We start from the raw sequence: 27,542 nt of genomic DNA, 5'->3' as shown, positions 1-27,542 counted from the left end.
CTGGGGGCGGGGCTGGGGGCGGGGCCGGTGCCGGGGGGGCGGGGCCTGTGCCGGGGGGGCGGGGCCTGGACTGGGGGCCGGGGGGGCGGGGACTGGAGCCGGGGGGCGGGACTGGGGGCCGGGGGGCGGGGGGGCGGGGACTGGAGCCAGGGGGCGGGAATGGGGGCCGGGGGGCGGGGGGGCGGGAATGGGGGCCGGGGGGGCGGGGGCCGGGGCCGGGGGGCGGGGGGGCGGGACTGGGGGCCGGGGGGCGGGGCGGGGGGGCGGGACTGCTGCATTGCTGCGGAGCGGGAGCGGGGCCTGTGCCGGGGGGCGGGGCCGGGGGGGCGGGGACTGGAGCCAGGGGGCGGGGCCGGGGGCGGGGCCGGGACTGCTGCATTGCTGCGGAGCGGGAGCGGGACTGGAGCCGGGGGGCGGGGCCGGGGGCGGGGGGGCGGGGCCGGGGGCGGGGGGGCGGGACTGGAGCCGGGGGGCGGGGCCGGGACTGGGGGCCGGGGGGCGGGGACTGGAGCCGGGGGGCGGGGCGGGGCCGGTGCCGGGGGGGCGGGACTGGAGCCGGGGGGCGGGGCCGGTGCCGGGGGGGCGGGACTGGAGCCGGGGGGCGGGGCCGGTGCCGGGGGGGCGGGGACTGGAGCCGGGGGGGCGGGGCCGGGGGCGGGGCCGGGACTGCTGCATTGCTGCGGAGCGGGAGCGGGACTGGAGCCGGGGGGGCGGGGCCGGGGACCGGGGGCGGGACTGGAGCCGGGGGGCGGGGCCGGGACTGGGGGCCGGGGGGCGGGGACTGGAGCCGGGGGGCGGGGCGGGGGCGGGGCCGGTGCCGGGGGGGCGGGACTGGAGCCGGGGGGCGGGGCCGGTGCCGGGGGGCGGGACTGGAGCCGGGGGGCGGGGCCGGTGCCGGGGGGGCGGGGACTGGAGCCGGGGGGCGGGGCCGGGGGCGGGGCCGGGACTGCTGCATTGCTGCGGAGCGGGAGCGGGACTGGAGCCGGGAAGATGGAGATTCTCCCGATTCTCCTGCTGGGCCTCAGCTGCTGCAGCGGTGGTAAGGGCCCGGGATCCACCGGGGGGTGGGGCGAGGGTGCCCCGTGGGTGGGGCGAGGGTGCCCCGTGGGTGGGGCGAGGGTGCCCCGTGGGTGGGGCGAGGGTGCCCCGTGGGTGGGGCGAGGGTGCCCCGTGGGTGGGGTGAGGGTGCCCCGTGGGTGGGGTGAGGGTGCCCTGTGGGTGGGGTGAGGGTGCCCCGTGGGTGGGGGTGAGGGTGCCCCGTGGGTGGGGCGAGGGTGCCCCCCGGGTGGGGCGAGGGTGCCCCCCGTGGGTGGGGTGAGGGTGACCAGTGGGTGGGGCGAGGGTGCCCCGTGGGTGGGGCGAGGGTGCCCCGTGGGTGGGGCGAGGGTGCCCCGTGGGTGGGGCGAGGGTGCCCCGTGGGTGGGGCGAGGGTGCCCCGTGGGTGGGGTGAGGGTGCCCCGTGGGTGGGGCGAGGGTGCCCCCCGTGGGTGGGGTGAGGGTGACCAGTGGGTGGGGCGAGGGTGCCCTGTGGGTGGGGCGAGGGTGCCCCCCGTGGGTGGGGCGAGGGTGCCCCCCGTGGGTGGGGCGAGGGTGCTCAGTGGGTGGGGCGAGGGTGCCCCGTGGGTGGGGCGAGGGTGCCCCGTGGGTGGGGCGAGGGTGCCCTGTGGGTGGGGCGAGGGTGCCCCGTGGGTGGGGCGAGGGTGCCCCCGTGGGTGGGGCGAGGGTGTCCAGTGGGTGGGGCGAGGGTGCCCCGTGGGTGGGGCGAGGGTGCTCCGTGGGTGGGGCGAGGGTGCTCAGTGGGTGGGGCGAGGGTGCCCCGTGGGTGGGGCGAGGGTGTCCAGTGGGTGGGGCGAGGGTGCCCCGTGGGTGGGGCGAGGGTGTCCAGTGGGTGGGGCGAGGGTGCCCCGTGGGTGGGGCGAGGGTGCCCCGTGGGTGGGGCGAGGGTGCTCAGTGGGTGGGGCGTGGGTGCCCAGTGGGTGGGGCGAGGGTGCCCAGTGGGTGGGGCGAGGGTGCACCCCGTGGGTGGGGTGAGGGTGACCAGTGGGTGGGGTGAGGGTGACCAGTGGGGGGGGCGAGGGTGCCCAGTGGGGGGGGGTGACCAGTGGGGGGGGGGTGACCAGTGGGGGGGGCGAGGGTGCCCAGTGGGTGGGGTGAGGGTGCACCCCGTGGGTGGGGTGAGGGTGCCCAGTGGGTGGGGCGAGGGTGCCCAGTGGGGGGGGGGGGGTGACCAGTGGGGGGGGGGGGGGGGGGTGACCAGTGGGGGGGACGGGAGTTGTTCCAAAGGTCAGTGTCGTAAGATGATAAGACATAGGAGCAGAATTAGGCCACTCGGCCCATCGAGTCTGCTCCGCTATTCAATCGTGGCTAATATTTTCTCATCCCCATTCTCCTGCCTTCTCCCCATAACCCCTGATCCCCATATTCATCAAGAATCTATCGGACAACACAGTGGTTAGCACTGCTGCTTACAGCGCAGAGGACCCGGGTTCGAATCCCGGCTCTGGGTCACTATCCGTATGGTGTTGGCACATTCTCCCCGTGTCTGTGTCGCTTTCACCCCCACAACCCAAAGATGTGCAGGTTCGGTGGATTGACCATACTAAATTGCCCCTTAATTGGGAATAAAAATAATTGGGTACTCTAAATTTTAAAAAAAGAACCTATCTATCTCTGTCTCAGACGTACTGCCCTGGTCCTGTATTCTAATCCTCTCGACTTAAATGCTAACATTGCATTTGCCTTCCTAACTGCCGACTGAACCGGCACGTTAACTTTGAGAGAATCGTGAACAAGGTCTTCCAAGTCCCTTCGTGCTTCTGATTTCCTAAGTATCTTCCCATTTAGAAAATAGTCTATGCCTCCATTCCTCCTTCCAAAGTGCACAACCTCACACTTTTCCACATTGTATTCCGTCTGCCACTTCATTGCCCACTCCCCTAGCTTGTCCAAGTCCTTCTGCAGCCCCCTTGCTTCCTCAATGCTACCTGTCCCTGTACATATCTTTGTATCATCTGCAAACTTGGCAACAGTGCCTTCAGTTCCTTCTTCCAGGTCATTAATGTATATTGTGAAAAGTTGTGGTCCCCGCACAGACCCCTGAGGCACACCACTAGTCACCGGCTGCCATCCTGAAAAAGACCCCTTTATCCCCACTCTCTGCCTTCTGCCAGTCAGCCAATCCTCAATCAATGCCAGCATCTTACCCTTAACAGCATTGGCTCTTAACTTATTTAACAGTCTCCTATGTGGCACCTTGTCAAAGGCCTTCTGGAAATCTAAATAAATCACGTCCACTGTCGGGTGGAGTCAGTGGGGTTGGGTTATCGGGGGCGGGGGGGCGGGGGGTGGGGGGGGGGGGCTCACGTTCTACTGAGTATATTTCTGTCAGATTTCTCCCATTTGCCTGGGAGTAGTTGGAATTAGTTGTCATTGTGAGGAACCTGATCAATTCGTCCAATTGGATTGTTTTATTTGGAATTCTGTGAAAAGGGGAAAACTTTGACCGAATTAGATCAGGATCGGAGTTCTGTTGTTTTTCCCCAATTTTTTCAAACTAGTTCTGAGGTAGATAGTCAAAATCTGAAACTTATAAAGAAGCAAAAACATGTAAGTTTTGTTCTTTCTTTCAGAACGATGCAAGGAGGCCCTGATTGAACAGGAATACTCGAGCGCGCTGAGAGCTTCCTCACATTACTCATACTCGTATTCCCCCAGCTACGGAAAGAGCTTCCTCACATTACTCATACTCGTATTCCCCCAGCTACGGAAAACTCTACAGTAAGGTCAAAGTTCAAATCATGCCCTGGGGAGTGGGCGGGATGGGGAAGGGGGGGTGGGGGGAGAGGGAGGGAGAGGAGGGGGGGGGAGGGAGGGAGAGTGGGGGGGAGGTGGGAGTGTGGGGGGGGGAGGTGGGAGAGTGGAGGGGGGAGGTGGGAGAGTGGGGGGGGGGGAGGTGGGAGAGTGGGGGGGGGGGAGGTAGGAGAGTGGGGGGGGAGGTGGGAGAGTGGGGGGGAGGTGGGAGAGTGGGGGGGAGGTGTTGGAGAGTGGGGGGGAGGTGGGAGAGTGGCGGGGGGAAGTGTTGGAGAGTGGGGGGGGAGGTGGGAGAGTGGGGGGGAGGTGGGAGAGTGGGGGGGAGGTGGGGAGAGTGGGGGGGAGGTGGGAGAGTGGGGGGGGAGGGAGGTGGGAGAGTGGGAAGGGAGAGGTGGGAGATGAGGGGGGAAGGTGGGAGAGTGGGGAGGAGAGTGGGGGGGGAAGAGCGTGGGGGGGGGAAGAGAGTGGGGGGGGGAAGAGAGTGGGGGGGGGGAAGAGAGTGGGGGGGAGAGGTGGGAGAGTGGGAGGGAGAGTGGGGGAGAGGGTGGGAGAGGTGGGGGGGGGGGTAGAGGTGCGAGAGTGGGCGGGGGGGGAGTGGTGGAGAGTGGGCGGGGGGAGTGGTGGGAGAGTGGGCGGGGGGAGAGTGGTGGGGGAGGGGTGGGAGGGGGGGGAGAGGTGGGAGGGGGGGGAGAGGTGGGAGGGGGGGGTGGGGGAGGGGAGGTGGGGGAGTGGTGGGTGAGTGGGCGGGGGGAGAGGTGGGAGAGTGGTGGGGGAGGGGTGGGAGGGGGGAGAGGTGCGAGAGTGGGGGGGAGGGGAGGTGGGAGAGTGGGGGGGGAGAGGTGGAAGAGTGGGAAGGGAGTGGGGGGGGAGAGAGGTGGGAGATGAGGGGGGAAGGTGGGAGAGTGAGAGGGGGGAGAGTGGGGGGGGTAGAGAGTGGGGGGGAGGAGAGTGGGGGGGGAGGAGAGTGGGGGGGGGAGGAGAGTGGGGGGGGGAGGAGAGTGGGGGGGGAGGAGAGTGGGGGGGGAGGAGAGTGGGGGGGGAAGGAGAGTGGGGGGGGAAGGAGAGTGGGGGGGGGAAGGAGAGTGGGGGGGGAAGGAGAGGGGGGGAGGAGAGTGGGGGGGAAGAGAGTGGGGGGGGGAAGAGAGGGGGGGGAAGAGGTGGGAGAGTGGGGGGGAAGAGGTGGGAGAGTGGGGGGGAAGAGGTGGGAGAGTGGGGGGGGAGAGGTGGGAGAGTGGGGGGGGAGAGGTGGGAGAGTGGGCGGGGGGAGAGGTGGGAGAGTGGGGGGGGGAGAGGTGGGAGAGTGGGCGGGGGGAGAGGTGGGAGAGTGGGGGGGAGGGGTGGGAGAGTGGGGGGGGAGGTGGGAGAGTGGGGGGAGAGGTGGGAGAGTGGGCGGGGGGAGAGGTGGGAGAGTGGGGGGAGGGGTGGGAGAGTGGGGGGAGGGGTGGGAGAGTGGGGGGGGGAGAGGTGGGAGAGTGGGGGGGGGAGAGGTGGGAGAGTGGGGGGGGAGAGGTGGGAGAGTGTGGGAGGGGAAGAGGTGGGAGAGTGGGGGGGTAGAGTGGGGGGGAGAGGTGGGAGAGTGGGGGGGGAGAGGTGGGAGAGTGGGGGGGAGAGGTGGGAGAGTGGGAGGGTGAGTGGGGGGGGAGAGTGGGAGAGTGGGGGGGGAGAGGTGGGAGAGTGGGGGGGGAAGAGGTGGGAGAGTGGGGGGGGAAGAGGTGGGAGAGTGGGGGGGGAGAGGTGGGAGAGTGGGGGGGGAAGAGGTGGGAGAGGGGGGGAGAGGTGGGAGAGTGGGGGGTGAGAGGTGGGAGAGTGGGGGGGGAGAGGTGGGAGAGTGGGGGGGGGAGAGGTGGGAGAGTGGGGGGGAGAGTGGGGGGGGAGAGGTGGGAGAGTGGGGGGGGAGGTGGGAGAGTGGGGGGGGAGAGGTGGGAGAGTGGGGGGGGAGAGGTGGGAGAGTGGGGGGGGAGAGGTGGGAGAGTGGGGGTGGAGAGGTGGGAGAGTGGGGGGGGGGAGGTGGGAGAGTGGGGTGGGAGAGTGGGGGGGGAGAGGTGGGAGTGTGGGGGGGGGAGAGGTGGGAGGTGGGGGGGGAGAGGTGGGAGAGTGGGGGGGGGGGAGAGGTGGGAGTGTGGGGGGGGAGAGGTGGGAGGGTGGGGGGGAGAGGTGGGGAGTGGGGGGGGGAGAGGTGGGGGTGTGGGGGGGGAGTGGGGGGGGGAGTTGTGGAGTGGGGGGGGGGGTGGGGGGGGAGAGGTGGGAGAGTGGAGGGGGTGGTGGTGGGGGGGGCGGGAGGTGGGGAGTGGGGGGAGGTGGGAGAGTGGGGGGGATGAGGTGGGAGAGTGGGGGGGGGCGGTTAGGTGGTAGAGTGGAGGGGGGAGGTGGGAGAGTGGGGGGGGAGAGGTGGGAGAGTGGGGGGGTTAGGTGGGAGAGTGGAGGGGGGGAGGTGGGAGAGTGGGGGGGGAGAGAGGTGGGAGAGTGGGGGGGTTAGGTGGGAGAGTGGAGGGGGGGAGGTGGGAGAGTGGGGGGGTGAGAGGTGGGAGAGTGGGGGGGGAGAGTGGGGAGAGTGGGGGGGGGATGAGAGTTGGGAGAGTGGGGGGGGGGAGAGGTTGGAGAGTGGGGGGGGGTGAGGTGGGAGAGTTTGGGGGGGGGGGGAGGTGGGAGAACAAAGAATAAGTGTTTGGTAAAGTTTCCCATGGCAGGTGGATGGAAAAAGTGAAGTCTTATGGGGTTCAGGGTGTACTAGCTAGATGGATAAAGAACTGGATGGGCAACAGGAGAGAGAGAGTAGCGGTGGAAGGGAGTGTCTCAAAATGGAGAAAGGTGACTAGTGGTGTTCCACAGGGATCCGTGCTCGGACCACTGTTGTTTGTGATATACATAAATGATCTGGACGAAGGTATAGGTGGTCTGATTAGGAAGGTTGCAGATGATACTAAGATTGGTGGAGTTGCAGATAGCGAGGAGGACTGTCAGAGAATACAGCAAAATAGAGGTAGATTGGAGAGTTGGGCAGAGAAGTGGCAGATGGAGTTCAATCCAGGCAAATGTGAGGTGATGCATTTTGGAAGATCTAATTCAAGAGCGGACTATACGGTCAATGGAAGAGTCCTGGGGAAAATTGATGTACAGAGAGGTCTGGGAGTTCAGGTCCATTGTACCCTGAAGGTGGCAACGCAGGTCGATAGAGTGGTGAAGAAGGCATACAGCATGCTTGCCTCCATCGGACGGGGTATTGAGTACAAGAGTCGGCAGGTCATGTTACAGTTGTATAGGCCTTTGGTTAGGCCACATTTGGAATACTGCGTGCAGTTCTGGTCGCCACATTACCAGAAGGATGTGGATGCTTTAGAGAGGGTGCAGAGGAGGTTCACCAGGATGTTGCCTGGTATGGAGGGTGCTCGCTATGAAGGAAGGTTGAGTAGATTAGGATTGTTTTCGTTTGGAAAGACGGAGGTTGAGGGGGGACCTGATTGAGGTCTACAAAATTATGAGAGGTATGGACAGGGTGGATAGCAACACGCTTTTTCCAAGAGTGGGGGTGTCAATTACAAGGGATCACGATTTCAAGGTGAGAGGGGAAAGTTTAAGGGAGATGTGCGCGGAAAGTTTTTTACGCAGAGGGTGGTGGGTGCCTGGAACGCTTTGCCAGCGGAGGTGGTAGAGGCGGGCACGATAGCATCATTTAAGATGCATCGAGACAGATATATGAACGGGCGGGGAACAGAGGGAAGTAGATCCTTGGAAAATAGGCGACAGGTTTAGATAAAGGATCTGGATCGGCGCAGGCTGGGAGGGCCGAAGGGCCTGTTCCTGTGCTGTAATTTTCTTTGTTCTTTGTACAGGTACAGCAAGTAATTCGGAAAACTTAATAGAATGTTAGCTTTTATTATGAGGGTTTTGATTACAAAAGTAGAGAGGTTATGCTTCAGTTGTGCAGGACATTGGTGAGACCACATCTGGAGTATTGTGGACAGTATCGGTCTGTTTACCAGACTGAGTGCTGGAATGGGCGAGTTGTCTGATGAGGAAAGGGTGGAGAGGCTGGAATTAAGAGCAAGAGGTGACTTGAGTGAAACGTATAAGATGCTGAAGGTGGGTGCGGAGAGGGTGTTTCCTCTTGTGGGAGAATCTAGAATCAAGGGTCACTTTATAAATACGGCGGCTGCCATCTACAATGGAGATGGGGTGAAATGTTTCACTCTGAGCCTGTGGAACTCTCTTCCTGTGGCAGGGAGTGGAAGCAAAGTCTTTGAATATTTTTAAGGCAGAAGTGGGTAGATTCTTTGCAGACAAGGGGGTGAAAGGTTATCGAGGGTTGGTAGGATGCAGACTTGAGGTTACTGTCAGATCAACCGTGACTTTATTAAGTGGCTGGAGAGGATGAATGGCCTCCCTCTGCTCTTTGTCCGTAAGTTCACATGTAAGGAAGAGGGGGGTGGGGAGAGGTGGAAGGGGGTGAGGTTAAAGAATATTGGCCAAAGGGTTGAGGGAGGTCGGTGGGGAAAGGAGGTGATGTACAGTGACTGAGTTGAGGGGAGGGGATGTGGGAGTGGATTGAAGGGCATTGGTGTAGACGTGTGGGTGAGGGATGTGGTGTGATGAGGGGTGGGTTGAGGATAAAAAATTGGTGGAAGTGGGAAGGGGAGAGATGGGGTGAGGGGAAAAAGCCCACATTTATTCACATCCTCCCATCAACAATGGAAGGCAAGTGGTGATAACATTAACACCAGGAGGATGCCCCCTTGCTGTGTTGAAGAGGGCAGTGGTTTGCAGCTGTTCAATCTGCTCCCTCTATGCATCTTGGGAAATGAGCGTTGTGTCTGGCCTGCCCTCTGTTCCCCAGCTGCTGCCAGCTGAGGCAGGCAAACGGTTTGGTGTCAGCGATCCTGGCCTCACCCGCTGTCCTTGGCTTTGTTTTTCAGCGAGAGGTGGTTGGTCGCCGCAGATTTCTGACCGGCTCCCATGGTTACAGATTAACCTGTCCCAGAGATCGAAAATTACTGCAATCGCCACACAAGGAACTTACAACTCTTACGATTGGGTGACCAGGTACCTCTTCCTATATGGTGACCGGCCAGACAACTGGAAACCGTTCTATCAACAGGGACACAACTGGGTACGTCCGGCACTCACAAATACACTTCTTATACAGACTTAAAAATGTCCAAAATGCAGACTATATTTCAAAGGCATTGTCTTTGGGGGGCCTGGATTCTTTATTATGGCCATAACCTCCTTGTTCTCCAGGTGACGCATTTAGGAATACCTCAATGATGCGCTGGGAATCCATCGAGGAAATTCCTACCTGAGGGTTTACCTGGCAATTGCCCAGAAGCACTACCTTCCTCTGGACAATAGTGCTGGCCTGGGGAACCTGCCAACAGGTTCTGCTTGTTCTACCCCGATTGTCTGAAAGAGTTAGAGGGAAAAAGAATTGCTTACACCTCCAGTATAACTACTTAAAAAACCTGGACCCCAGCCTTGCATGCGCCCCCCCCCCCCCCCCCCCCCCCCACCCCCCCGGGCCCACCAACCACATGGTCCGAACCCCCATCACACCCCATAGCCCAAACCCTGATCGCACCTCCCCCTCACCCCAACCCCCCATGGCTTGCCACAGCGAGTGGTTTGGTCTGGAACGCACGGACGGGAGGTGTGAGGTGGAGGCAGGTTCACTCGGGCATTAATGAGGGCGTTGATGATAATTTGAACAGAAACACAGGGGTACGGGGGAAAGGCACAAAGGCTCGATGCTCGTTTGGAGGGTCGGTGTAGACCCGATGGGCAGATTGGCCTCCTGCACCGTAACCATTCAGTGATTCTGTGAAAGGATTGACACATGGTCCAATAAAGCTTTTGGGAGTGGGTGTGACTTTCTTGAAAGTGAAGATATGTGAAGATTTAATAAACCGTTTTCATGATAATGTGGGTGATAAATGCTCCAATTCTACATACACCAAGCTCTCCGCCTTCCAACCTCACCCCCACCCCTCCACTGTCAATAATGATACTTTTGTTGAAGACATTCGCAGGAAACCGGAATTCTGATGATGTGGTTCGACATGAGTTATGGCGGCCAGTTCTCGCACGCTCACTCCGCTTCGTAGCAATCAGTTGGAGGCCGGGTCGGTACGTTGGGCTCCGTGTCGAAGTCTATGGCTGCCATTACGGCAAGTACCCATATTGCTCATCCTCCTTCATGGGTCCATGAGTCAGGGAGCTCGGCAATGGATCGGCACTCGGGCCAGGCTGTGTGTGTGGAATTCACATCAGATTGAGAGAGAGAGAGGGGCACAGAGAGAGAGAGAGGGGCACAGAGAGAGAGAGAGGGGCACAGAGAGAGAGAGGGGGCACAGAGAGAGAGAGAGGGGCAGAGAGAGAGAGAGAGGGGCACAGAGAGAGAGAGAGGGGCACAGAGAGAGAGAGAGGGGGGCACAGAGAGAGAGGGAGGGGCACAGAGAGAGAGAGAGGGGCACAGAGAGAGAGAGAGGGGCACAGAGAGAGAGAGAGGGGCACAGAGAGAGAGGGAGGGGCACAGAGAGAGAGAGAGGGGCACAGAGAGAGAGAGAGGGGCACAGAGAGAGAGAGAGGGGCACAGAGAGAGAGAGAGGGGCACAGAGAGAGAGAGAGGGGCACAGAGAGAGAGAGAGGGGCACAGAGAGAGAGAGAGGGGCACAGAGAGAGAGAGAGGGGCACAGAGAGAGAGAGAGGGGGGCACAGAGAGAGAGGGAGGGGCACAGAGAGAGAGAGAGGGGCACAGAGAGAGAGAGAGGGGCACAGAGAGAGAGAGAGGGGCACAGAGAGAGAGAGAGGGGCACAGAGAGAGAGAGAGGGGCACAGAGAGAGAGAGAGGGGCACAGAGAGAGAGAGAGGGGCACAGAGAGAGAGAGAGGGGCACAGAGAGAGAGAGAGGGGCACAGAGAGAGAGAGAGGGGCACAGAGAGAGAGGGAGGGGCACAGAGAGAGAGAGAGGGGCACAGAGAGAGAGAGAGGGGCACAGAGAGAGAGAGAGGGGCACAGAGAGAGAGAGAGGGGCACAGAGAGAGAGAGAGGGGCACAGAGAGAGAGAGAGGGGCACAGAGAGAGAGAGGGGCACAGAGAGAGAGAGAGGGGCACAGAGAGAGAGAGAGGGGGGCACAGAGAGAGAGGGAGGGGCACAGAGAGAGAGAGAGGGGCACAGAGAGAGAGAGAGAGGGGCAGAGAGAGAGAGAGAGGGGGGCACAGAGAGAGAGAGAGGGGCACAGAGAGAGAGAGAGGGGCACAGAGAGAGAGAGAGGGGCACAGAGAGAGAGAGAGGGGCACAGAGAGAGAGAGAGGGGCACAGAGAGAGAGGGAGGGGCACAGAGAGAGAGAGAGGGGCACAGAGAGAGAGAGAGGGGCACAGAGAGAGAGAGAGGGGCACAGAGAGAGAGAGAGAGGGGCACAGAGAGAGAGAGAGGGGCACAGAGAGAGAGAGAGGGGCACAGAGAGAGAGAGAGGGGCACAGAGAGAGAGAGAGGGGCACAGAGAGAGAGAGAGGGGGGCACAGAGAGAGAGGGAGGGGCACAGAGAGAGAGAGAGGGGCACAGAGAGAGAGAGAGGGGCACAGAGAGAGAGAGAGGGGCACAGAGAGAGAGAGAGGGGCACAGAGAGAGAGAGAGGGGCACAGAGAGAGAGAGAGGGGCACAGAGAGAGAGAGAGGGGCACAGAGAGAGAGAGAGGGGCACAGAGAGAGAGAGAGGGGCACAGAGAGAGAGAGAGGGGCACAGAGAGAGAGGAGGAGCACAGAGAGAGAGAGAGGGGCACAGAGAGAGAGAGAGGGGCACAGAGAGAGAGAGAGGGGCACAGAGAGAGAGAGAGGGGCACAGAGAGAGAGAGAGGGGCACAGAGAGAGAGAGAGGGGCACAGAGAGAGAGAGAGGGGCACAGAGAGAGAGAGAGGGGGGCACAGAGAGAGAGGGAGGGGCACAGAGAGAGAGAGAGGGGCACAGAGAGAGAGAGAGAGGGGCAGAGAGAGAGAGAGAGGGGGGCACAGAGAGAGAGAGAGGGGCACAGAGAGAGAGAGAGGGGCACAGAGAGAGAGAGAGGGGCACAGAGAGAGAGAGAGGGGCACAGAGAGAGAGAGAGGGGCACAGAGAGAGAGGGAGGGGCACAGAGAGAGAGAGAGGGGCACAGAGAGAGAGAGAGGGGCACAGAGAGAGAGAGAGGGGCACAGAGAGAGAGAGAGGGGCACAGAGAGAGAGAGAGGGGCACAGAGAGAGAGAGAGGGGCACAGAGAGAGAGAGAGGGGCACAGAGAGAGAGAGAGGGGCACAGAGAGAGAGAGAGGGGGGCACAGAGAGAGAGGGAGGGGCACAGAGAGAGAGAGAGGGGCACAGAGAGAGAGAGGGGGCACAGAGAGAGAGAGAGAGGCACAGAGAGAGAGAGAGGGGCACAGAGAGAGAGAGAGGGGCACAGAGAGAGAGAGAGGGGCACAGAGAGAGAGAGAGGGGCACAGAGAGAGAGAGAGGGGCACAGAGAGAGAGAGAGGGGCACAGAGAGAGAGAGAGGGGCACAGAGAGAGAGGGAGGGGCACAGAGAGAGAGAGAGGGGGCACAGAGAGAGAGAGAGGGGCACAGAGAGAGAGAGAGGGGCACAGAGAGAGAGAGAGGGGCACAGGAGAGAGAGAGGGGCACAGAGAGAGAGAGAGGGGCACAGAGAGAGAGAGAGGGGCACAGAGAGAGAGAGAGGGGCACAGAGAGAGAGAGAGGGGCACAGAGAGAGAGAGAGGGGGGCACAGAGAGAGAGGGAGGGGCACAGAGAGAGAGAGAGGGGCACAGAGAGAGAGAGAGAGGGGGCAGAGAGAGAGAGAGAGGGGGCACAGAGAGAGAGAGAGGGGCACAGAGAGAGAGAGAGGGGCACAGAGAGAGAGAGAGGGGCACAGAGAGAGAGAGAGGGGCACAGAGAGAGAGAGAGGGGCACAGAGAGAGAGAGAGGGGGCACAGAGAGAGAGAGAGGGGCACAGAGAGAGAGAGAGGGGCACAGAGAGAGAGAGAGGGGCACAGAGAGAGAGAGAGGGGCACAGAGAGAGAGAGAGGGGGGCACAGAGAGAGAGGGAGGGGCACAGAGAGAGAGAGAGAGGGGCAGAGAGAGAGAGAGAGAGGGGCAGAGAGAGAGAGAGAGGGGGGCACAGAGAGAGAGAGAGGGGCAAGAGAGAGAGAGAGAGGGGGCACAGAGAGAGAGAGAGGGGGGCACAGAGAGAGAGAGAGGGGCACAGAGAGAGAGAGAGGGGCACAGAGAGAGAGGGAGGGGCACAGAGAGAGAGAGAGGGGCACAGAGAGAGAGAGAGGGGCACAGAGAGAGAGAGGGGGGCACAGAGAGAGAGAGAGGGGCACAGAGAGAGAGAGAGGGGCACAGAGAGAGAGAGAGGGGCACAGAGAGAGAGAGAGGGGCACAGAGAGAGAGAGAGGGGCACAGAGAGAGAGAGAGGGGCACAGAGAGAGAGAGAGGGGGCACAGAGAGAGAGAGAGGGGCACAGAGAGAGAGAGAGGGCACAGAGAGAGAGGGAGGGGCACAGAGAGAGAGAGAGGGGGCACAGAGAGAGAGAGAGGGCACAGAGAGAGAGAGAGGGGCACAGAGAGAGAGAGAGGGGCACAGAGAGAGAGAGAGGGGGCACAGAGAGAGAGAGAGGGGCACAGAGAGAGAGAGAGGGGCACAGAGAGAGAGAGAGGGGCACAGAGAGAGAGAGAGGGGCACAGAGAGAGAGAGAGGGGGGCACAGAGAGAGAGGGAGGGGCACAGAGAGAGAGAGAGGGGCACAGAGAGAGAGAGAGAGGGGCAGAGAGAGAGAGAGAGGGGGGCACAGAGAGAGAGAGAGGGGCACAGAGAGAGAGAGAGGGGCACAGAGAGAGAGAGAGGGGCACAGAGAGAGAGAGAGGGGCACAGAGAGAGAGAGAGGGGCACAGAGAGAGAGAGAGGGGCACAGAGAGAGAGAGAGGGGGCACAGAGAGAGAGAGAGGGGCACAGAGAGAGAGAGAGGGGGCACAGAGAGAGAGGGAGGGGCACAGAGAGAGAGAGAGGGGCACAGAGAGAGAGAGAGAGGGGCAGAGAGAGAGAGAGAGGGGGGCACAGAGAGAGAGAGAGGGGCAGAGAGAGAGAGAGAGGGGGGCACAGAGAGAGAGAGAGGGGGGCACAGAGAGAGAGAGAGGGGCACAGAGAGAGAGAGAGGGGCACAGAGAGAGAGAGAGGGGCACAGAGAGAGAGAGAGGGGCACAGAGAGAGAGAGAGGGGCACAGAGAGAGAGAGAGGGGCACAGAGAGAGAGAGAGGGGCACAGAGAGAGAGAGAGGGGCACAGAGAGAGAGAGAGGGGGCACAGAGAGAGAGGGAGGGGCACAGAGAGAGAGAGAGGGGCACAGAGAGAGAGAGAGAGGGGCAGAGAGAGAGAGAGGGGGGCACAGAGAGAGAGAGAGGGGCAGAGAGAGAGAGAGAGGGGGGCACAGAGAGAGAGAGAGGGGGGCACAGAGAGAGAGGGGGGCACAGAGAGAGAGAGGGGCAGAGAGAGAGAGAGGGGGGCACAGAGAGAGAGAGAGGGGGGCACAGAGAGAGAGAGGGGGGCACAGAGAGAGAGAGAGGGGCACAGAGAGAGAGAGAGGGGCACAGAGAGAGAGAGAGGGGCACAGAGAGAGAGAGAGGGGCACAGAGAGAGAGAGAGGGGCACAGAGAGAGAGAGAGGGGCACAGAGAGAGAGAGAGGGGCACAGAGAGAGAGAGAGGGGCACACAGAGAGAGAGAGGGGCACAGAGAGAGAGAGGGGCACAGAGAGAGAGAGAGGGGCACAGAGAGAGAGAGAGGGGCACAGAGAGAGAGAGGGGGGCACAGAGAGAGAGAGAGGGGCACAGAGAGAGAGAGAGGGGCACAGAGAGAGAGAGAGGGGCACAGAGAGAGAGAGGGGCACAGAGAGAGAGAAAGGGGCACAGAGAGAGAGAGAGGGGCACAGAGAGAGAGAGAGGGGCACAGAGAGAGAGAGAGAGGGCACAGAGAGAGAGAGAGGGGCACAGAGAGAGAGAGAGGGGCACAGAGAGAGAGAGGGGCACAGAGAGAGAGAGAGAGAGGGGCACAGAGCGCGAGAGAGGGGCACAGAGAGAGAGAGAGAGGGGCACAGAGAGAGAGAGAGGGGCACAGAGAGAGAGAGAGGGGCACAGAGAGAGAGAGAGGGGCACAGAGAGAGAGAGAGGGGCACAGAGAGAGAGAGAGGGGCACAGAGAGAGAGAGAGGGGCACAGAGAGAGAGAGAGGGGCACAGAGAGAGAGAGAGGGGCACAGAGAGAGAGGGAGGGGCACAGAGAGAGAGGGAGGGGCACAGAGAGAGAGGGAGGGGCACAGAGAGAGAGAGAGGGGCACAGAGAGAGAGAGAGGGGCACAGAGAGAGAGAGGGGGGCACAGAGAGAGAGAGAGGGGCAGAGAGAGAGAGAGGGGCAGAGAGCGAGAGAGGGGCAGAGAGCGAGAGAGAGGGGCAGAGAGCGAGAGAGAGGGCAGAGAGCGAGAGAGAGGGGCAGAGAGCGAGAGAGAGGGGCAGAGAGCGAGAGAGAGGGGCAGAGAGCGAGAGAGAGGGGCAGAGAGCGAGAGAGGGGCAGAGAGCGAGAGGGGCAGAGAGCGAGAGAGAGGGGCAGAGAGCGAGAGAGAGGGGCAGAGAGCGAGAGAGAGGGGCAGAGAGCGAGAGAGAGGGGCAGAGAGCGAGAGAGAGGGGCAGAGAGCGAGAGAGAGGGGCAGAGAGCGAGAGAGAGGGGCAGAGAGCGAGAGAGAGGGGCAGAGAGCGAGAGAGAGGGGCAGAGAGCGAGAGAGAGGGGCAGAGAGCGAGAGAGAGGGGCAGAGAGCGAGAGAGAGGGGCAGAGAGCGAGAGAGAGGGGCAGAGAGCGAGAGAGAGGGGCAGAGAGCGAGAGAGAGGGGCAGAGAGCGAGAGAGAGGGGCAGAGAGCGAGAGAGAGGGGCAGAGAGCGAGAGAGAGGGGCAGAGACGAGAGAGAGGGGCAGAGAGCGAGAGAGAGGGCAGAGAGCGAGAGAGAGGGGCAGAGAGCGAGAGAGAGGGGCAGAGAGCGAGAGAGAGGGGCAGAGAGCGAGAGAGAGGGGCAGAGAGCGAGAGAGAGGGGCAGAGAGCGAGAGAGAGGGGCAGAGAGCGAGAGAGAGGGGCAGAGAGCGAGAGAGAGGGGCAGAGAGCGAGAGAGAGCGAGGGGCAGAGAGAGCGAGAGAGAGCGAGGGGCAGAGAGAGCGAGGGAGAGCGAGGGGCAGAGAGAGCGAGAGAGAGCGAGAGAGCGAGGGAGAGCGAGAGAGCGAGGGAGCGAGGGAGAGCGAGAGAGAGACAGAGACAGAGAGATGCACAGATGGGGGCGACAGGGTTTCTGTGTGACGCCCATGGGGGTGTTGGGGGGTGGGGGTGTTGGCTCATGGGGATGTTGGCTCGTGGGGATGTTGGCTCGTGGGGGTGTTGGCTCGTGGGTTTGTTGGGGTGTGGAGGTGACTGGGGGTGAGAGGCCGTGGGGATGACTGGGGGTGAGGGGGCGCGGGGGTGAGGGGGCGCGGGGGTGAGGGGGCGCGGGGGTGAGGGGGCGCGGGGGTGAGGGGGCGCGGGGGTGAGGGGCGCGGGGGTGAGGGGGCGCGGGGGGTGAGGGGGCGCGGGGGTGAGGGGGCGCGGGGGTGAGGGGGCGCGGGGGTGAGGGGGCCGCGGGGGGTGAGGGGGGCGCGGGGGGTGAGGGGGCGAGGGGGCGCGGGGGGCGAGGGGGGGCGCGGGGGTGAGGGGGGGTGCGGGGGTGACGGGGTTTTGGGGTGTGGGGGATGACGGGGGTTTTTGGGTGTGGGGATGACGGGGTTTTTGGGTGATGGGGATGTAGGGGATGACGGGGGTTTTTGGGTGTGGGGGTGACTGGGTGTTTGGGTGATGGGGGATGTAGGGGTGACGGGGGTTTTTGGGTGATGGGATGTAGGGGTGATGGGGTTTTTGGGTGTGGGGGGGTGACGGGGTTTTGGGGTGTGGGGATGTAGGGGTGGGTGTGGGGATGACGGGGTTTTTGGGTGTGGGGGTGACGGGGTTTTTGGGTGTGGGGGTGACTGGGTGTTTGGGTGATGGGGATGTAGGGGTGACGGGGTTTTTGGGTGATGGGATGTAGGGGTGATGGGGTTTTTGGGTGTGGGGGTGACGGGGTTTTGGGGTGTGGGGATGTAGGGGTGGGTGTGGGGATGACGGGGTTTTTGGGTGTGGGGATGACGGGGTTTTTGGGTGTGGGGATGACGGGGTTTTTGGGTGTGGGGATGACGGGGTTTTTGCGTGTGGGGATGTAGGGGTGGGTGTGGGGATGACGGGGTTTTTGGGTGTGGGGATGACGGGGTTTTTGGGTGATGGGATGACGGGGTTTTGGGGTTTGGGGATGTAGGGGTGCGTGTGGGGGTGGCGGGGTTTTGGGGTGTGGGGATGTAGGGGTGGGTGTGGGGATGACGGGGTTTTTGGGTGTGGGGATGACGGGGTTTTTGGGTGTGGGGATGACGGGGTTTTTGGGTGATGGGATGACGGGGTTTTTGGGTTTGGGGATGTAGGGGTGCGTGTGGGGGTGACGGGGTTTTTGGGTGTGGGGGTGACGGGGTTTTTGGGTGTGGGGATGACGGGGTTTTTGGGTGTGGGGATGATGGGGTTTTTGGGTGTGGGGATGAAGGGGTTTTTGGGTGTGGGGATGATGGGGTTTTTGGGTGATGGGATGTAGGGGTGACGGGGTTTTTGGGTGTGGGGGTGATGGGGTTTTTGGGTGTGGGGATGATGGGGTTTTTGGGTGTGGGGATGACGGGGTTTTTGGGTGTGGGGATGACGGGGTTTTTGGATGTGGGGATGTAGGGGTGACGGGGTTTTTGGGTGTGGGGGTGATGGGGTTTTGGGTGTGGGGGTGATGGGGTTTTGGGTGTGGGGGTGATGGGGTTTTGGGTGATGGGGTTTTTGGGTGTGGGGATGTAGGGGTGATGGGGTTTTTGGGTGTGGGGGTGATGGGGTTTTGGGTGTGGGGGTGATGGGGTTTTTGGGTGTGGGGATGAAGGGGTTTTGGGTGTGGGGATGAAGGGGTTTTTGGGTGTGGGGGTGATGGGGTTTTGGGTGTGGGGGTGATGGGGTTTTGGGTGTGGGGGTGATGGGGCTTTTGGGTGTGGGGATGTAGGGGTGACGGGGTTTTTGGGTGACTGGGCGTGGGGGTGATGATCTTCTCTCGATTGCCCTCTTCCTCCGTGAGGAATCATTCTCTGTCTCCACTCATTCAAAACCTAATGTTAATGTTTTGTTGGCCAATCTGTTTCAGTTATTGTAACTGAAACATCTTTGGCGAGTGAGAGTTTCCAACATTATAACAGTAACTGGACTTCACAACTGCCCATTGCACCATGAAGCACAATGGAAATGCTGCTGTGTCTGTCCTTGCTGCTGCTGTGCCTGTCCTTGCTGCTGCTGTGCCTGTCCTTGCTGCTGCTGTGTCTGTCCTTGCTGCTGCTGTGTCTGTCCTTGCTGCTGCTGTGCCTGTCCTTGCTGCTGCTGTGTCTGTCCTTGCTGCTGCTGTGTCTGTCCTTGCTGCTGCTGTGTCTGTCCTTGCTGCTGCTGTGCCTGTCCTTGCTGCTGCTGTGCCTGTCCTTGCTGCTGCTGTGCCTGTCCTTGCTGCTGCTGTGTCTGTCCTTGCTGCTGCTGTGCCTGTCCTTGCTGCTGCTGTGCCTGTCCTTGCTGCTGCTGTGCCTGTCCTTGCTGCTGCTGTGCCTGTCCTTGCTGCTGCTGTGCCTGTCCTTGCTGCTGCTGTGTCTGTCCTTGCTGCTGCTGTGCCTGTCCTTGCTGCTGCTGTGTCTGTCCTTGCTGCTGCTGTGCCTGTCCTTGCTGCTGCTGTGCCTGTCCTTGCTGCTGCTGTGCCTGTCCTTGCTGCTGCTGTGCCTGTCCTTGCTGCTGCTGTGCCTGTCCTTGCTGCTGCTGTGCCTGTCCTTGCTGCTGCTGTGCCTGTCCTTGCTGCTGCTGTGCCTGTCCTTGCTGCTGCTGTGTCTGTCCTTGCTGCTGCTGACCTTCCATGACTGATATTTTTGGCTTTGACGAGGATTAATGCTGAAAACATTTGTTCAATTTTTAGATTCTGATGTGGTCTCTTTCGATGGGAACAGTTCTCTGAGTTACCAATTTGAGAATAGAACTTCTCGCACACTCTTTGATTCCATCTCGTTCAACTTCAAAACAATGGTTCAGGATGGCCTTCTGTTACACAGCGAGGGACAAGAGGGAGATTATATGACCGTGGAGCTGCAGGGAGCCAAATTGCTGTTTCACTTGAATTTAGGTATTTAATCTGGGGAACTGCACTATTTAACGTAAAACTATAAGATGTAGAAACAGGAGGAGGCCACGAGCCTGTCCTGCCATTCAATGAGACCATGTCTGATCTGTGTCCCAACTCCATAGACCTGCCTTTGGCCCATATCCCTTAATATCTTTGCTTAACACAAACTATCTTGCATCGATTTCGGCGGGAGAACAGCTGGTGAGTCAGTTTCAGCGGGAGCAGTGCGGAAGGAGGTTGCTGGGAGGTAAGTCAACCTTTAAAAGCACTTCTCTTTGCAGGGGCAGGCCAGTCGATTTCGGCGGGAGTGGAGCTGGCTGGTTAGTCAATTTCAGCAGGAGCTGAGAATTAAAAAAAAAAATTAGTGTTTTAGGCGGGAACAGGAAGTCGACCCGCGGACGTCTGGGAAGACCCTCACCAATAAATTCTGGTGGAGAGGAAACCCGAGACACTACACGTGTAGTGTCTCCCACCTGCCCTCCTCCTCTAACCTAATAATAAAACCCATTGGTCTGAGGTAAGTACCATATTTTATTATATTATTATTTTTTATAAAAAATTTAATTTAGTTGTTAGGCAGATCTTGGTAGAAAGTTAGAGGAATGGCAGGGAAGGGAGTGCAATGTTCCTCCTGCAGGATGTTTGAGGTGAGGGATGCAGTTAGTGTCCCTGCTGATTTTACCTGCAGGAAGTGCTGCCATCTCCAGCTCCTCCAAGACCGAGTTAGGGAACTGGAGCTGGAGTTGGAAGAACTTCGGATCATTCGGGAGGCAGAAGGGGTCATAGATAGCAGCTTCAGGGAATTAGTTACACCAAAGATTGGAGATAGGTGGGTAACTGTAAGAGATACTGGGAAAAAGCAGTCAGTGCAGGGATCCCCTGCGGCCGTTCCCCTGAGAAACAAGTATACCGCTTTGGATACTTGTGGGGGGGGGACTTACTAGGGGTAAGCCATGGGGTACGGGCCTCTGGCACGGAGTCTGTCCCTGTTGCTCAGAAGGGAAGGGGGGAGAGGAGCAGAGCATTAGTAATTGGGGACTCTATAGTCAGGGGCACAGATAGGAAATTTTGTGGGAGCGTGAGACACTCACGTTTGGTATGTTGCCTCCCAGGTGCAAGGGTACGTGATGTCTCGGATCGTGTTTTCCGGGTCCTTAGGGGGGAGGGGGAGCAGCCCCAAGTCGTGGTCCACATTGGCACTAACGACATAGGTAGGAAAGGGGACAAGGATGTCCGGCAGGCTTTCAGGGAGCTAGGATGGAAGCTCAGAACTAGAACAAACAGAGTTGTTATCTCTGGGTTGTTGCCCGTGCCACGTGATAGTGAGATGAGGAATAGGGAGAGAGAGCATTTAAACACGTGGCTACAGGGATGGTGCAGGCGGGAGGGATTCAGATTTCTGGATAACTGGGGCTCTTTCTGGGGAAGGTGGGACCTCTACAGACAGGATGGTCTACATCTGAACCTGAGGGGCACAAATATCCTGGGGGGGAGATTTGTTAGTGCTCTTTGGGGGGGTTTAAACTAATGCAGCAGGGGCATGGGAACCTGGATTGTAGTTTTAGGGTAAGGGAGAATGAGAGTATAGAGGTCAGGAGCACAGATTTGACGTCGCAGGAGGGGGCCAGTGTTCAGGTAGGTGGTTTGAAGTGTGTCTACTTCAATGCCAGGAGTATACGAAACAAGGTAGGGGAACTGGCAGCATGGGTTGGTACCTGGGACTTCGATGTTGTGGCTATTTCGGAGACATGGATAGAGCAGGGACAGGAATGGATGTTGCAGGTTCCGGGGTTTAGGTGTTTTAGTAAGCTCAGAGAAGGAGGCAAAAGAGGGGGAGGTGTGGCGCTGCTAGTCAAGAGCAGTATTACGGTGGCGGAGAGGATGCTAGATGGGGACTCCTCTTCTGAGGTAGTATGGGCTGAAGTTAGAAACAGGAAAGGAGAGGTCACCCTGTTGGGAGTTTTTTATAGGCCTCCTAATAGTTCTAGGGATGTAGAGGAAAGGATGGCGAAGATCATTCTGGATATGAGTGAAAGTAACAGGGTAGTTATTATGGGAGACTTTAATTTTCCAAATATTGACTGGAAAAGATATAGTTCGAGTACAATAGATGGGTCGTTTTTTGTACAGTGTGTGCAGGAGGGTTTCCTGAAACAATATGTTGACAGGCCAACAAGAGGCGAGGCCACGTTGGATTTGGTTTTGGGTAATGAACCAGGCCAGGTGTTGGATTTGGTGGTAGGAGAGCACTTTGGGGACAGTGACCACAATTCGGTGACGTTTACGTTAATGATGGAAAGGGATAAGTATACACCGCAAGGCAAGAGTTATAGCTGGGGGAAGGGCAATTATGATGCCATTAGACGTGACTTGGGGGGGATAAGGTGGAGAAGTAGGCTGCAAGTGTTGGGCACACTGGATAAGTGGGGCTTGTTCAAGGATCAGCGACTGCGTGTTCTTGATAAGTATGTACCGGTCAGGCAGGGAGGAAGGCGTCGAGCGAGGGAACCGTGGTTTACCAAGGAAGTGGAATCTCTTGTTAAGAGGAAGAAGGAGGCCTATGTGAAGATGAGGTGTGAAGTTTCAGTTGGGGCGATGGATAGTTACAAGGTAGCGAGGAAGGATCTAAAGAGAGAGCTAAGACGAGCAAGGAGGGGACATGAGAAGTATTTGGCAGGAAGGATCAAGGAAAACCCAAAAGCTTTCTATAGGTATGTCAGGAATAAGCGAATGACTAGGGAAAGAGTAGGACCAGTCAAGGACAGGGATGGGAAATTGTGTGTGGAGTCTGAAGAGATAGGCGAGATACTAAATGAATATTTTTCGTCAGTATTCACTCAGGAAAAAGATAATGTTGTGGAGGAGAATGCTGAGCCGCAGGCTAATAGAATAGATGGCATTGAGGTACGTAGAGAAGAGGTGTTGGCAATTCTGGACAGGCTGAAAATAGATAAGTCCCCGGGACCTGATGGGATTTATCCTAGGATTCTCTGGGAGGCCAGGGAAGAGATTGCTGGACCTTTGGCTTTGATTTTTATGTCATCATTGGCTACAGGAATAGTGCCAGAGGACTGGAGGACAGCAAATGTGGTCCCTTTGTTCAAAAAGGGGAGCAGAGACAACCCCAGCAACTATAGACCGGTGAGCCTCACGTCTGTAGTGGGTAAAGTCTTGGAGGGGATTATAAGAGACAAGATTTAAAATCATCTAGATAGGAATAATATGATCAGGGATAGTCAGCATGGCTTTGTGAAGGGTAGGTCATGCCTCACAAACCTTATTGAGTTCTTTGAGAAGGTGACTGAACAGGTAGATGAGGGTAGAGCAGTTGATGTGGTGTATATGGATTTCAGCAAAGCGTTTGATAAGGTTCCCCACGGTAGGCTATTGCAGAAAATACGGAGGCTGGGGATTGAGGGTGATTTAGAGATGTGGATCAGAAATTGGCTAGCTGAAAGAAGACAGAGGGTGGTGGTTGATGGGGAATGTTCAGAATGGAGTACAGTCACAAGTGGAGTACCACAAGGATCTGTTCTGGGGCCGTTGCTGTTTGTCATTTTTATCAATGACCTAGAGGAAGGCGCAGAAGGGTGGGTGAGTAAATTTGCAGACGATACTAAAGTCGGTGGTGTTGTCGATAGTGTGGAAGGATGTAGCAGGTTACAGAGGGACATAGATAAGCTGCAGAGCTGGGCTGAGAGGTGGCAAATGGAGTTTAATGTAGAGAAGTGTGAGGTGATTCACTTTGGAAGGAATAACAGGAATGTGGAATATTTGGCTAATGGTAAAGTTCTTGAAAGTGTGGATGAGCAGAGGATCTAGGTGTCCATGTACATAGATCCCTGAAAGTTGCCACCCAGGTTGATAGGGTTGTGAAGAAGGCCTATGGAGTGTTGGCCTTTATTGATAGAGGGATTGAGTTCCGGAGTCGGGAGGTCATGTTGCAGCTGTACAGAACTCTGGTACGGCCGCATTTGGAGTATTGCGTACAGTTCTGGTCACCGCATTATAGGAAGGACGTGGAGGCTTTGGAGCGGGTGCAAAGGAGATTTACCAGGATGTTGCCTGGTATGGAGGGAAAATCTTATGAGGAAAGGCTGATGGACTTGAGGTTGTTTTCGTTGGAGAGAAGAAGGTTAAGAGGAGACTTAATAGAGGCATACAAAATGATCAGGGGGTTAGATAGGGTGGACAGTGAGAGCCTTCTCCCGCGGATGGAAATGGCTGGCACGAGGGGACATAGCTTTAAACTGAGGGGTAATAGATATAGGACAGAGGTCAGAGGTAGGTTCTTTACGCAAAGAGTAGTGAGGCCGTGGAATGCCCTACCTGCTACAGTAGTGAACTCGCCAACATTGAGGGCATTTAAAAGTTTATTGGATAAACATATGGATGATAATGGCATAGTGTAGGTTAGATGGCTTTTGTTTCGGTGCAACATCGTGGGCCGAAGGGCCTGTACTGCGCTGTATTGTTCTATGTTCTATTAATACTTCAATCTGGTCAGCCCTTTAACCTTCTAATTTCCAGCAAAAACAGGTACAATTTAAGTAATCTCTCCTTGCAACTCAGTCCCTGAAGTCCGGGTATAATTTTTGTAAACGTACGTTGCTCTCCCTCCAAGGCCAAAATATCCTCCCTAAGGTGTGGTGCCCAGAACTGCTCCCAGAGACTCCAAGTGGGGTCTAACCAGGGTTTTGTAAAGCTGCAGCATATCCCTGTGTATTTATACTCCAATCCTCTAGATATAAAGGTCAGCTTTCCATAAGACTTTTTGATTATTTTCTGCACTTGTTTGTGACATTTTAAGGATCTTTGCACCTGATTCCCCCCCCAGTCTCTTTGCACATCCACCACACCGCAGGGTGTACCAACACCGCAGGGTGTACCAACACCGCAGGGTGTACCAACGCCGCAGGGTGTACCAACACCGCAGGGTGTACCAACACCGCAGGGTGTACCAACACCACAGGGTGTACCAACGCCACAGGGTGTACCAGCGCCGCAGGGTGTACCAACGCCGCAGGGTGTACCAGCGCCGCAGGGTGTACCAACGCCGCAGGGTGTACCAACACCACAGGGTGTACCAGCGCCGCAGGGTGTACCAGCGCCGCAGGGTGTACCAGCGCCGCAGGGTGTACCAGCGCCGCAGGGTGTACCAGCGCCGCAGGGTGTACCAACACCGCAGGGTGTATCTCCGCCACATTGACTGCAGTGGCTCAAGAAGAAGCTCACCACAACCTTCTCAAGGGGAAATTAGGGATGGGCAATAAATTCTGACTTGGCAGCCCAGTTTCTATCACTAAGCTAGTCCCACTTACCTGCATTTGGTCCATATCCCTCTATACCCACCCTGCCCATGTAACTGTCTAACTGTGTTTTAAAGGACAAAATCGTACCTGCCTCTGCCACTGCCTCACGAAGTCCGTTCCAGATGCTCCCCACCCGCTGTGTGAAGACATTTCCCTTCTGGTCTCCCCGCTCACCATAGACCTATGCCCTCCAGGTTCTAGACTCCTCTACCTTTGGGAAAAGATGTTGACCATCTACCTTATCTATGCCCCTCATTATTTTATAGACCTCTATAAGATCATCCCTGAGCCTCCTACGCTCCCGGGAAACAAGTCCCAGCCTATCCAGCCTCCCCTGATAACTCAGACCATCAAGTCCTGGTAGCATCCTCGTAAATCTCTCCTGCACTCTTTCTAGTTTAACAATGTCCTTCCGATAATAGGGTGACCAGAACGGAACACAGTGGTCTTATTTATCTTTTGTACAAATTCAACAAGACGTCCCAACTCCTGTATTTTGACAAGGTGCCACACAAAAGGTTGCTGCATAAGATAAAGATGCATGGCATTAAGGGGAAAGTAGTAACATGGATAGAGGATTGGTTAATTAATAGAAAGCAAAGAGTGGGGATTAATGGGTGTTTCTCTGGTTGACAATCAGTAGCTAGTGGTGTCCCTCAGGGATCAGTGTTGGACCCACAACTGTTCACAATTTACATAGATGATTTGGAGTTGGGGACCAAGGGCAATGTGTCCAAGTTTGCAGACGACACTAAGATGAGTGGTGAAGCAAAAAGTGCAGAGGATACTGGAAGTTTGCAGAGGGATTTGGATAGGCTAAGTGAATGGGCTAGGGTCTGGCAGATGGAATACAATGTTGACAAATGTGAGATTATCCATTTTGGTAGGAATATCAGCAAAAGGGATTATTATTTAAATGATAAAATATTAAAACATGCTGCTGTGCAGAGGGACCTGGGTGTGCTAGTGCATGAGTCGCAAAGGATTGATTTACAGGTGCAACAGGTGAGTAAGAAGGGAAATGGAGTTTTGTCCTTCATTGCTAGAGGGATGGAGTTTAAGACTAGGGAGGTTATGCTGCAATTGTATAAGGTGTTAGTGAGGCCACACCTGGAGTATTGTGTTCAGTTTTGGTCTCCTTACCTGAGAAAGGATGTACTGGCACTGGAGGGTGTGCAGAGGAGATTCACTAGGTTAATCCCAGAGCTGAAGGGGTTGGATTACAAGGAGAGGTTGAGTAGACTGGGACTGTACTTGTTGAAATTTAGAAGGATGAGGGGGGATCTTATAGAAACATATAAAATTATGAAGGGAATAGATAGGATAGATGCGGGCAGGTTGTTTCCACTGGCGGGTGAAAGCAGAACTAGGGGGCATAGCCTCAAAATAAGGAGAAGTAGATTTAGGACTGAGCTTAGGAGGAACTTCTTCACCCAAAGGGCTATGAATCTATGGAATTCCTTGCCCAGTGAAGCAATTGAGGCTCGTTCATTAAATGTTTTCAAGATAAAGATAGATAGTTTTTTGAAGAATAAAGGGATTAAGGGTTATGGTGTTCGGGCCGGAAAGTGGAGCTGAGTTCACAAAAGATCAGCCATGATCTCATCGAATGGCGGAGCAGGCTCGAGGGGCCAGATGGCCGACTCCTGCTCCTAGTTCTTATGTTCTTATGTATTCAATATTCTGACCAATGAAACCAAGCATACTGAATGCCTTCACCACCCTGTCCACCTGCAACTCCACCTTCAAGGAGCTATGAACCAGTACTCCTGGATCGCTTTGTTCTGTAACTCTCCCCAACTCCCTACCATTAACTGAGTAGGCCCCTGATTTGATCGACCAAAATGCATCACCTCGTTTATCCAAATTAAACTCCATCTGCCTTTCATTGGCCCACAGGCCAATTGGTCAAGATCCTGTTGCAATCTAAGATAACAACCAAGAACAAAGAAATGTACAGCACAGGAACAGCCCCTTCGGCCCTCCAAGCCCGTGCCGACCATGCTGCCCGACTAAACTACAATCTTCTACACTTCCTGGGTCCGTATCCTTCTATTCCCATCCTATTCATGTATTTGTCAAGATGCCCCTTAAATGTCTCTATCGTCCCTGCTTCCACCACCTCCTCCGGTAGCGAGTTCCAGGCACCCACTACCCTCTGTGTAAATAAACTTGCCTCGTACATCTCTAAACCTTGCCCCTCGCACCTTAAACCTATGCCCCCTAGTAATTGACCCCTCTACCCTGGGAAAAAGCCTCTGACTATCCACTCTGTCTGTGCCCCTCATAATTTTGTAGACCTCTATCAGGTCGCCCTTCAACCTCCTTCGTTCCAGTGAGAACAAACCGAGTTTATTCCACCGCTCCTCATAGCTAGTGCCCTCCATACCAGGCAACATCCTGGTAAATCTCTTCTGCACCCTCTCTAAAGTCTCCACATCCTTCTGGCAGTGTGGCGACCAGAATTGAACACTATACTCCAAGTGTGGCCGAACTAAGGTTCTATACAGCTGTAACATGACTTGCCAATTCTTATACTCAATACCCCGGCCAATGAAGGCAAGCATGCCGTATGCCTTCTTGACTACCTTCTCCACCTGTGTTGCCCCTTTCAATGACCTGTGGATCTGTACTCCTAGATCTCTCTGACTGTCAATACTCTTGAGGGTTCTACCTTCACTGTATATTCCCTACCTGCATTAGACCTTCCAAAATGCATTACCTCACATTTGTCCGGATTAAACTCCATCTGCCATCTCTCCGCCCAAGTCTCCAAACAATCTAAATCCTGCTGTATCCTCCGACAGTCCTCATTGCTATCCGCAATTCCACCAACCTTTGTGTTGTCCGCAAACTTACTAATCAGACCAGTTGCATTTTCCTCCAAATCATTTATCACAGCTCCAGGGACCCGGGTTCGATTCCGGCTTGGGTCACTGTCTATGCGGAGTCTGCACATCCTCCCCGTGTGTGCGTGGGTTTCCTCCGGGTGCTCCGGTTTCCTCCCACAGTCCAAAGATGTGCAGGTTAGGTGGATTGGCCATGGTAAATTGCCCTTAGTGTCCAAAATTGCCCTTAGTGTTGGGTGGGGTTACTGGGTTGTGGGGATAGAGTGGAGGTGTGGGCTTGGGTAGGGTGCTCTTTC

At 57.5% G+C, this 27,542-nt stretch overlaps 1 protein-coding gene across 1 annotated transcript in view; it reads left to right on the top strand.

Moving 5' to 3' along the window:
- The first annotated feature begins 933 nt into the window (after positions 1–933).
- The window catches only part of cntnap1 (contactin associated protein 1), a 107,580-nt gene continuing 80,971 nt past the window's right edge, over positions 934–27,542 (top strand). The window contains exons 1-6 of the mRNA XM_072487709.1: positions 934–1,039; positions 3,630–3,723; positions 3,770–3,777; positions 8,721–8,914; positions 9,821–9,968; positions 18,882–19,085. Of these exons, the coding sequence (XP_072343810.1) occupies positions 991–1,039; positions 3,630–3,723; positions 3,770–3,777; positions 8,721–8,914; positions 9,821–9,968; positions 18,882–19,085 (697 nt within the window). The 5' untranslated portion in view covers positions 934–990. The remainder of the gene's footprint in view (positions 1,040–3,629; positions 3,724–3,769; positions 3,778–8,720; positions 8,915–9,820; positions 9,969–18,881; positions 19,086–27,542) is intronic.

Source organism: Scyliorhinus torazame, chromosome 21, assembly GCF_047496885.1.
Source record: "Scyliorhinus torazame isolate Kashiwa2021f chromosome 21, sScyTor2.1, whole genome shotgun sequence".
Classification (NCBI taxonomy): Eukaryota; Metazoa; Chordata; class Chondrichthyes; order Carcharhiniformes; family Scyliorhinidae; genus Scyliorhinus; species Scyliorhinus torazame.
Note: the sequence above shows the minus strand (reverse complement) of the source record. Positions and strands in the feature narration are given on the sequence as shown.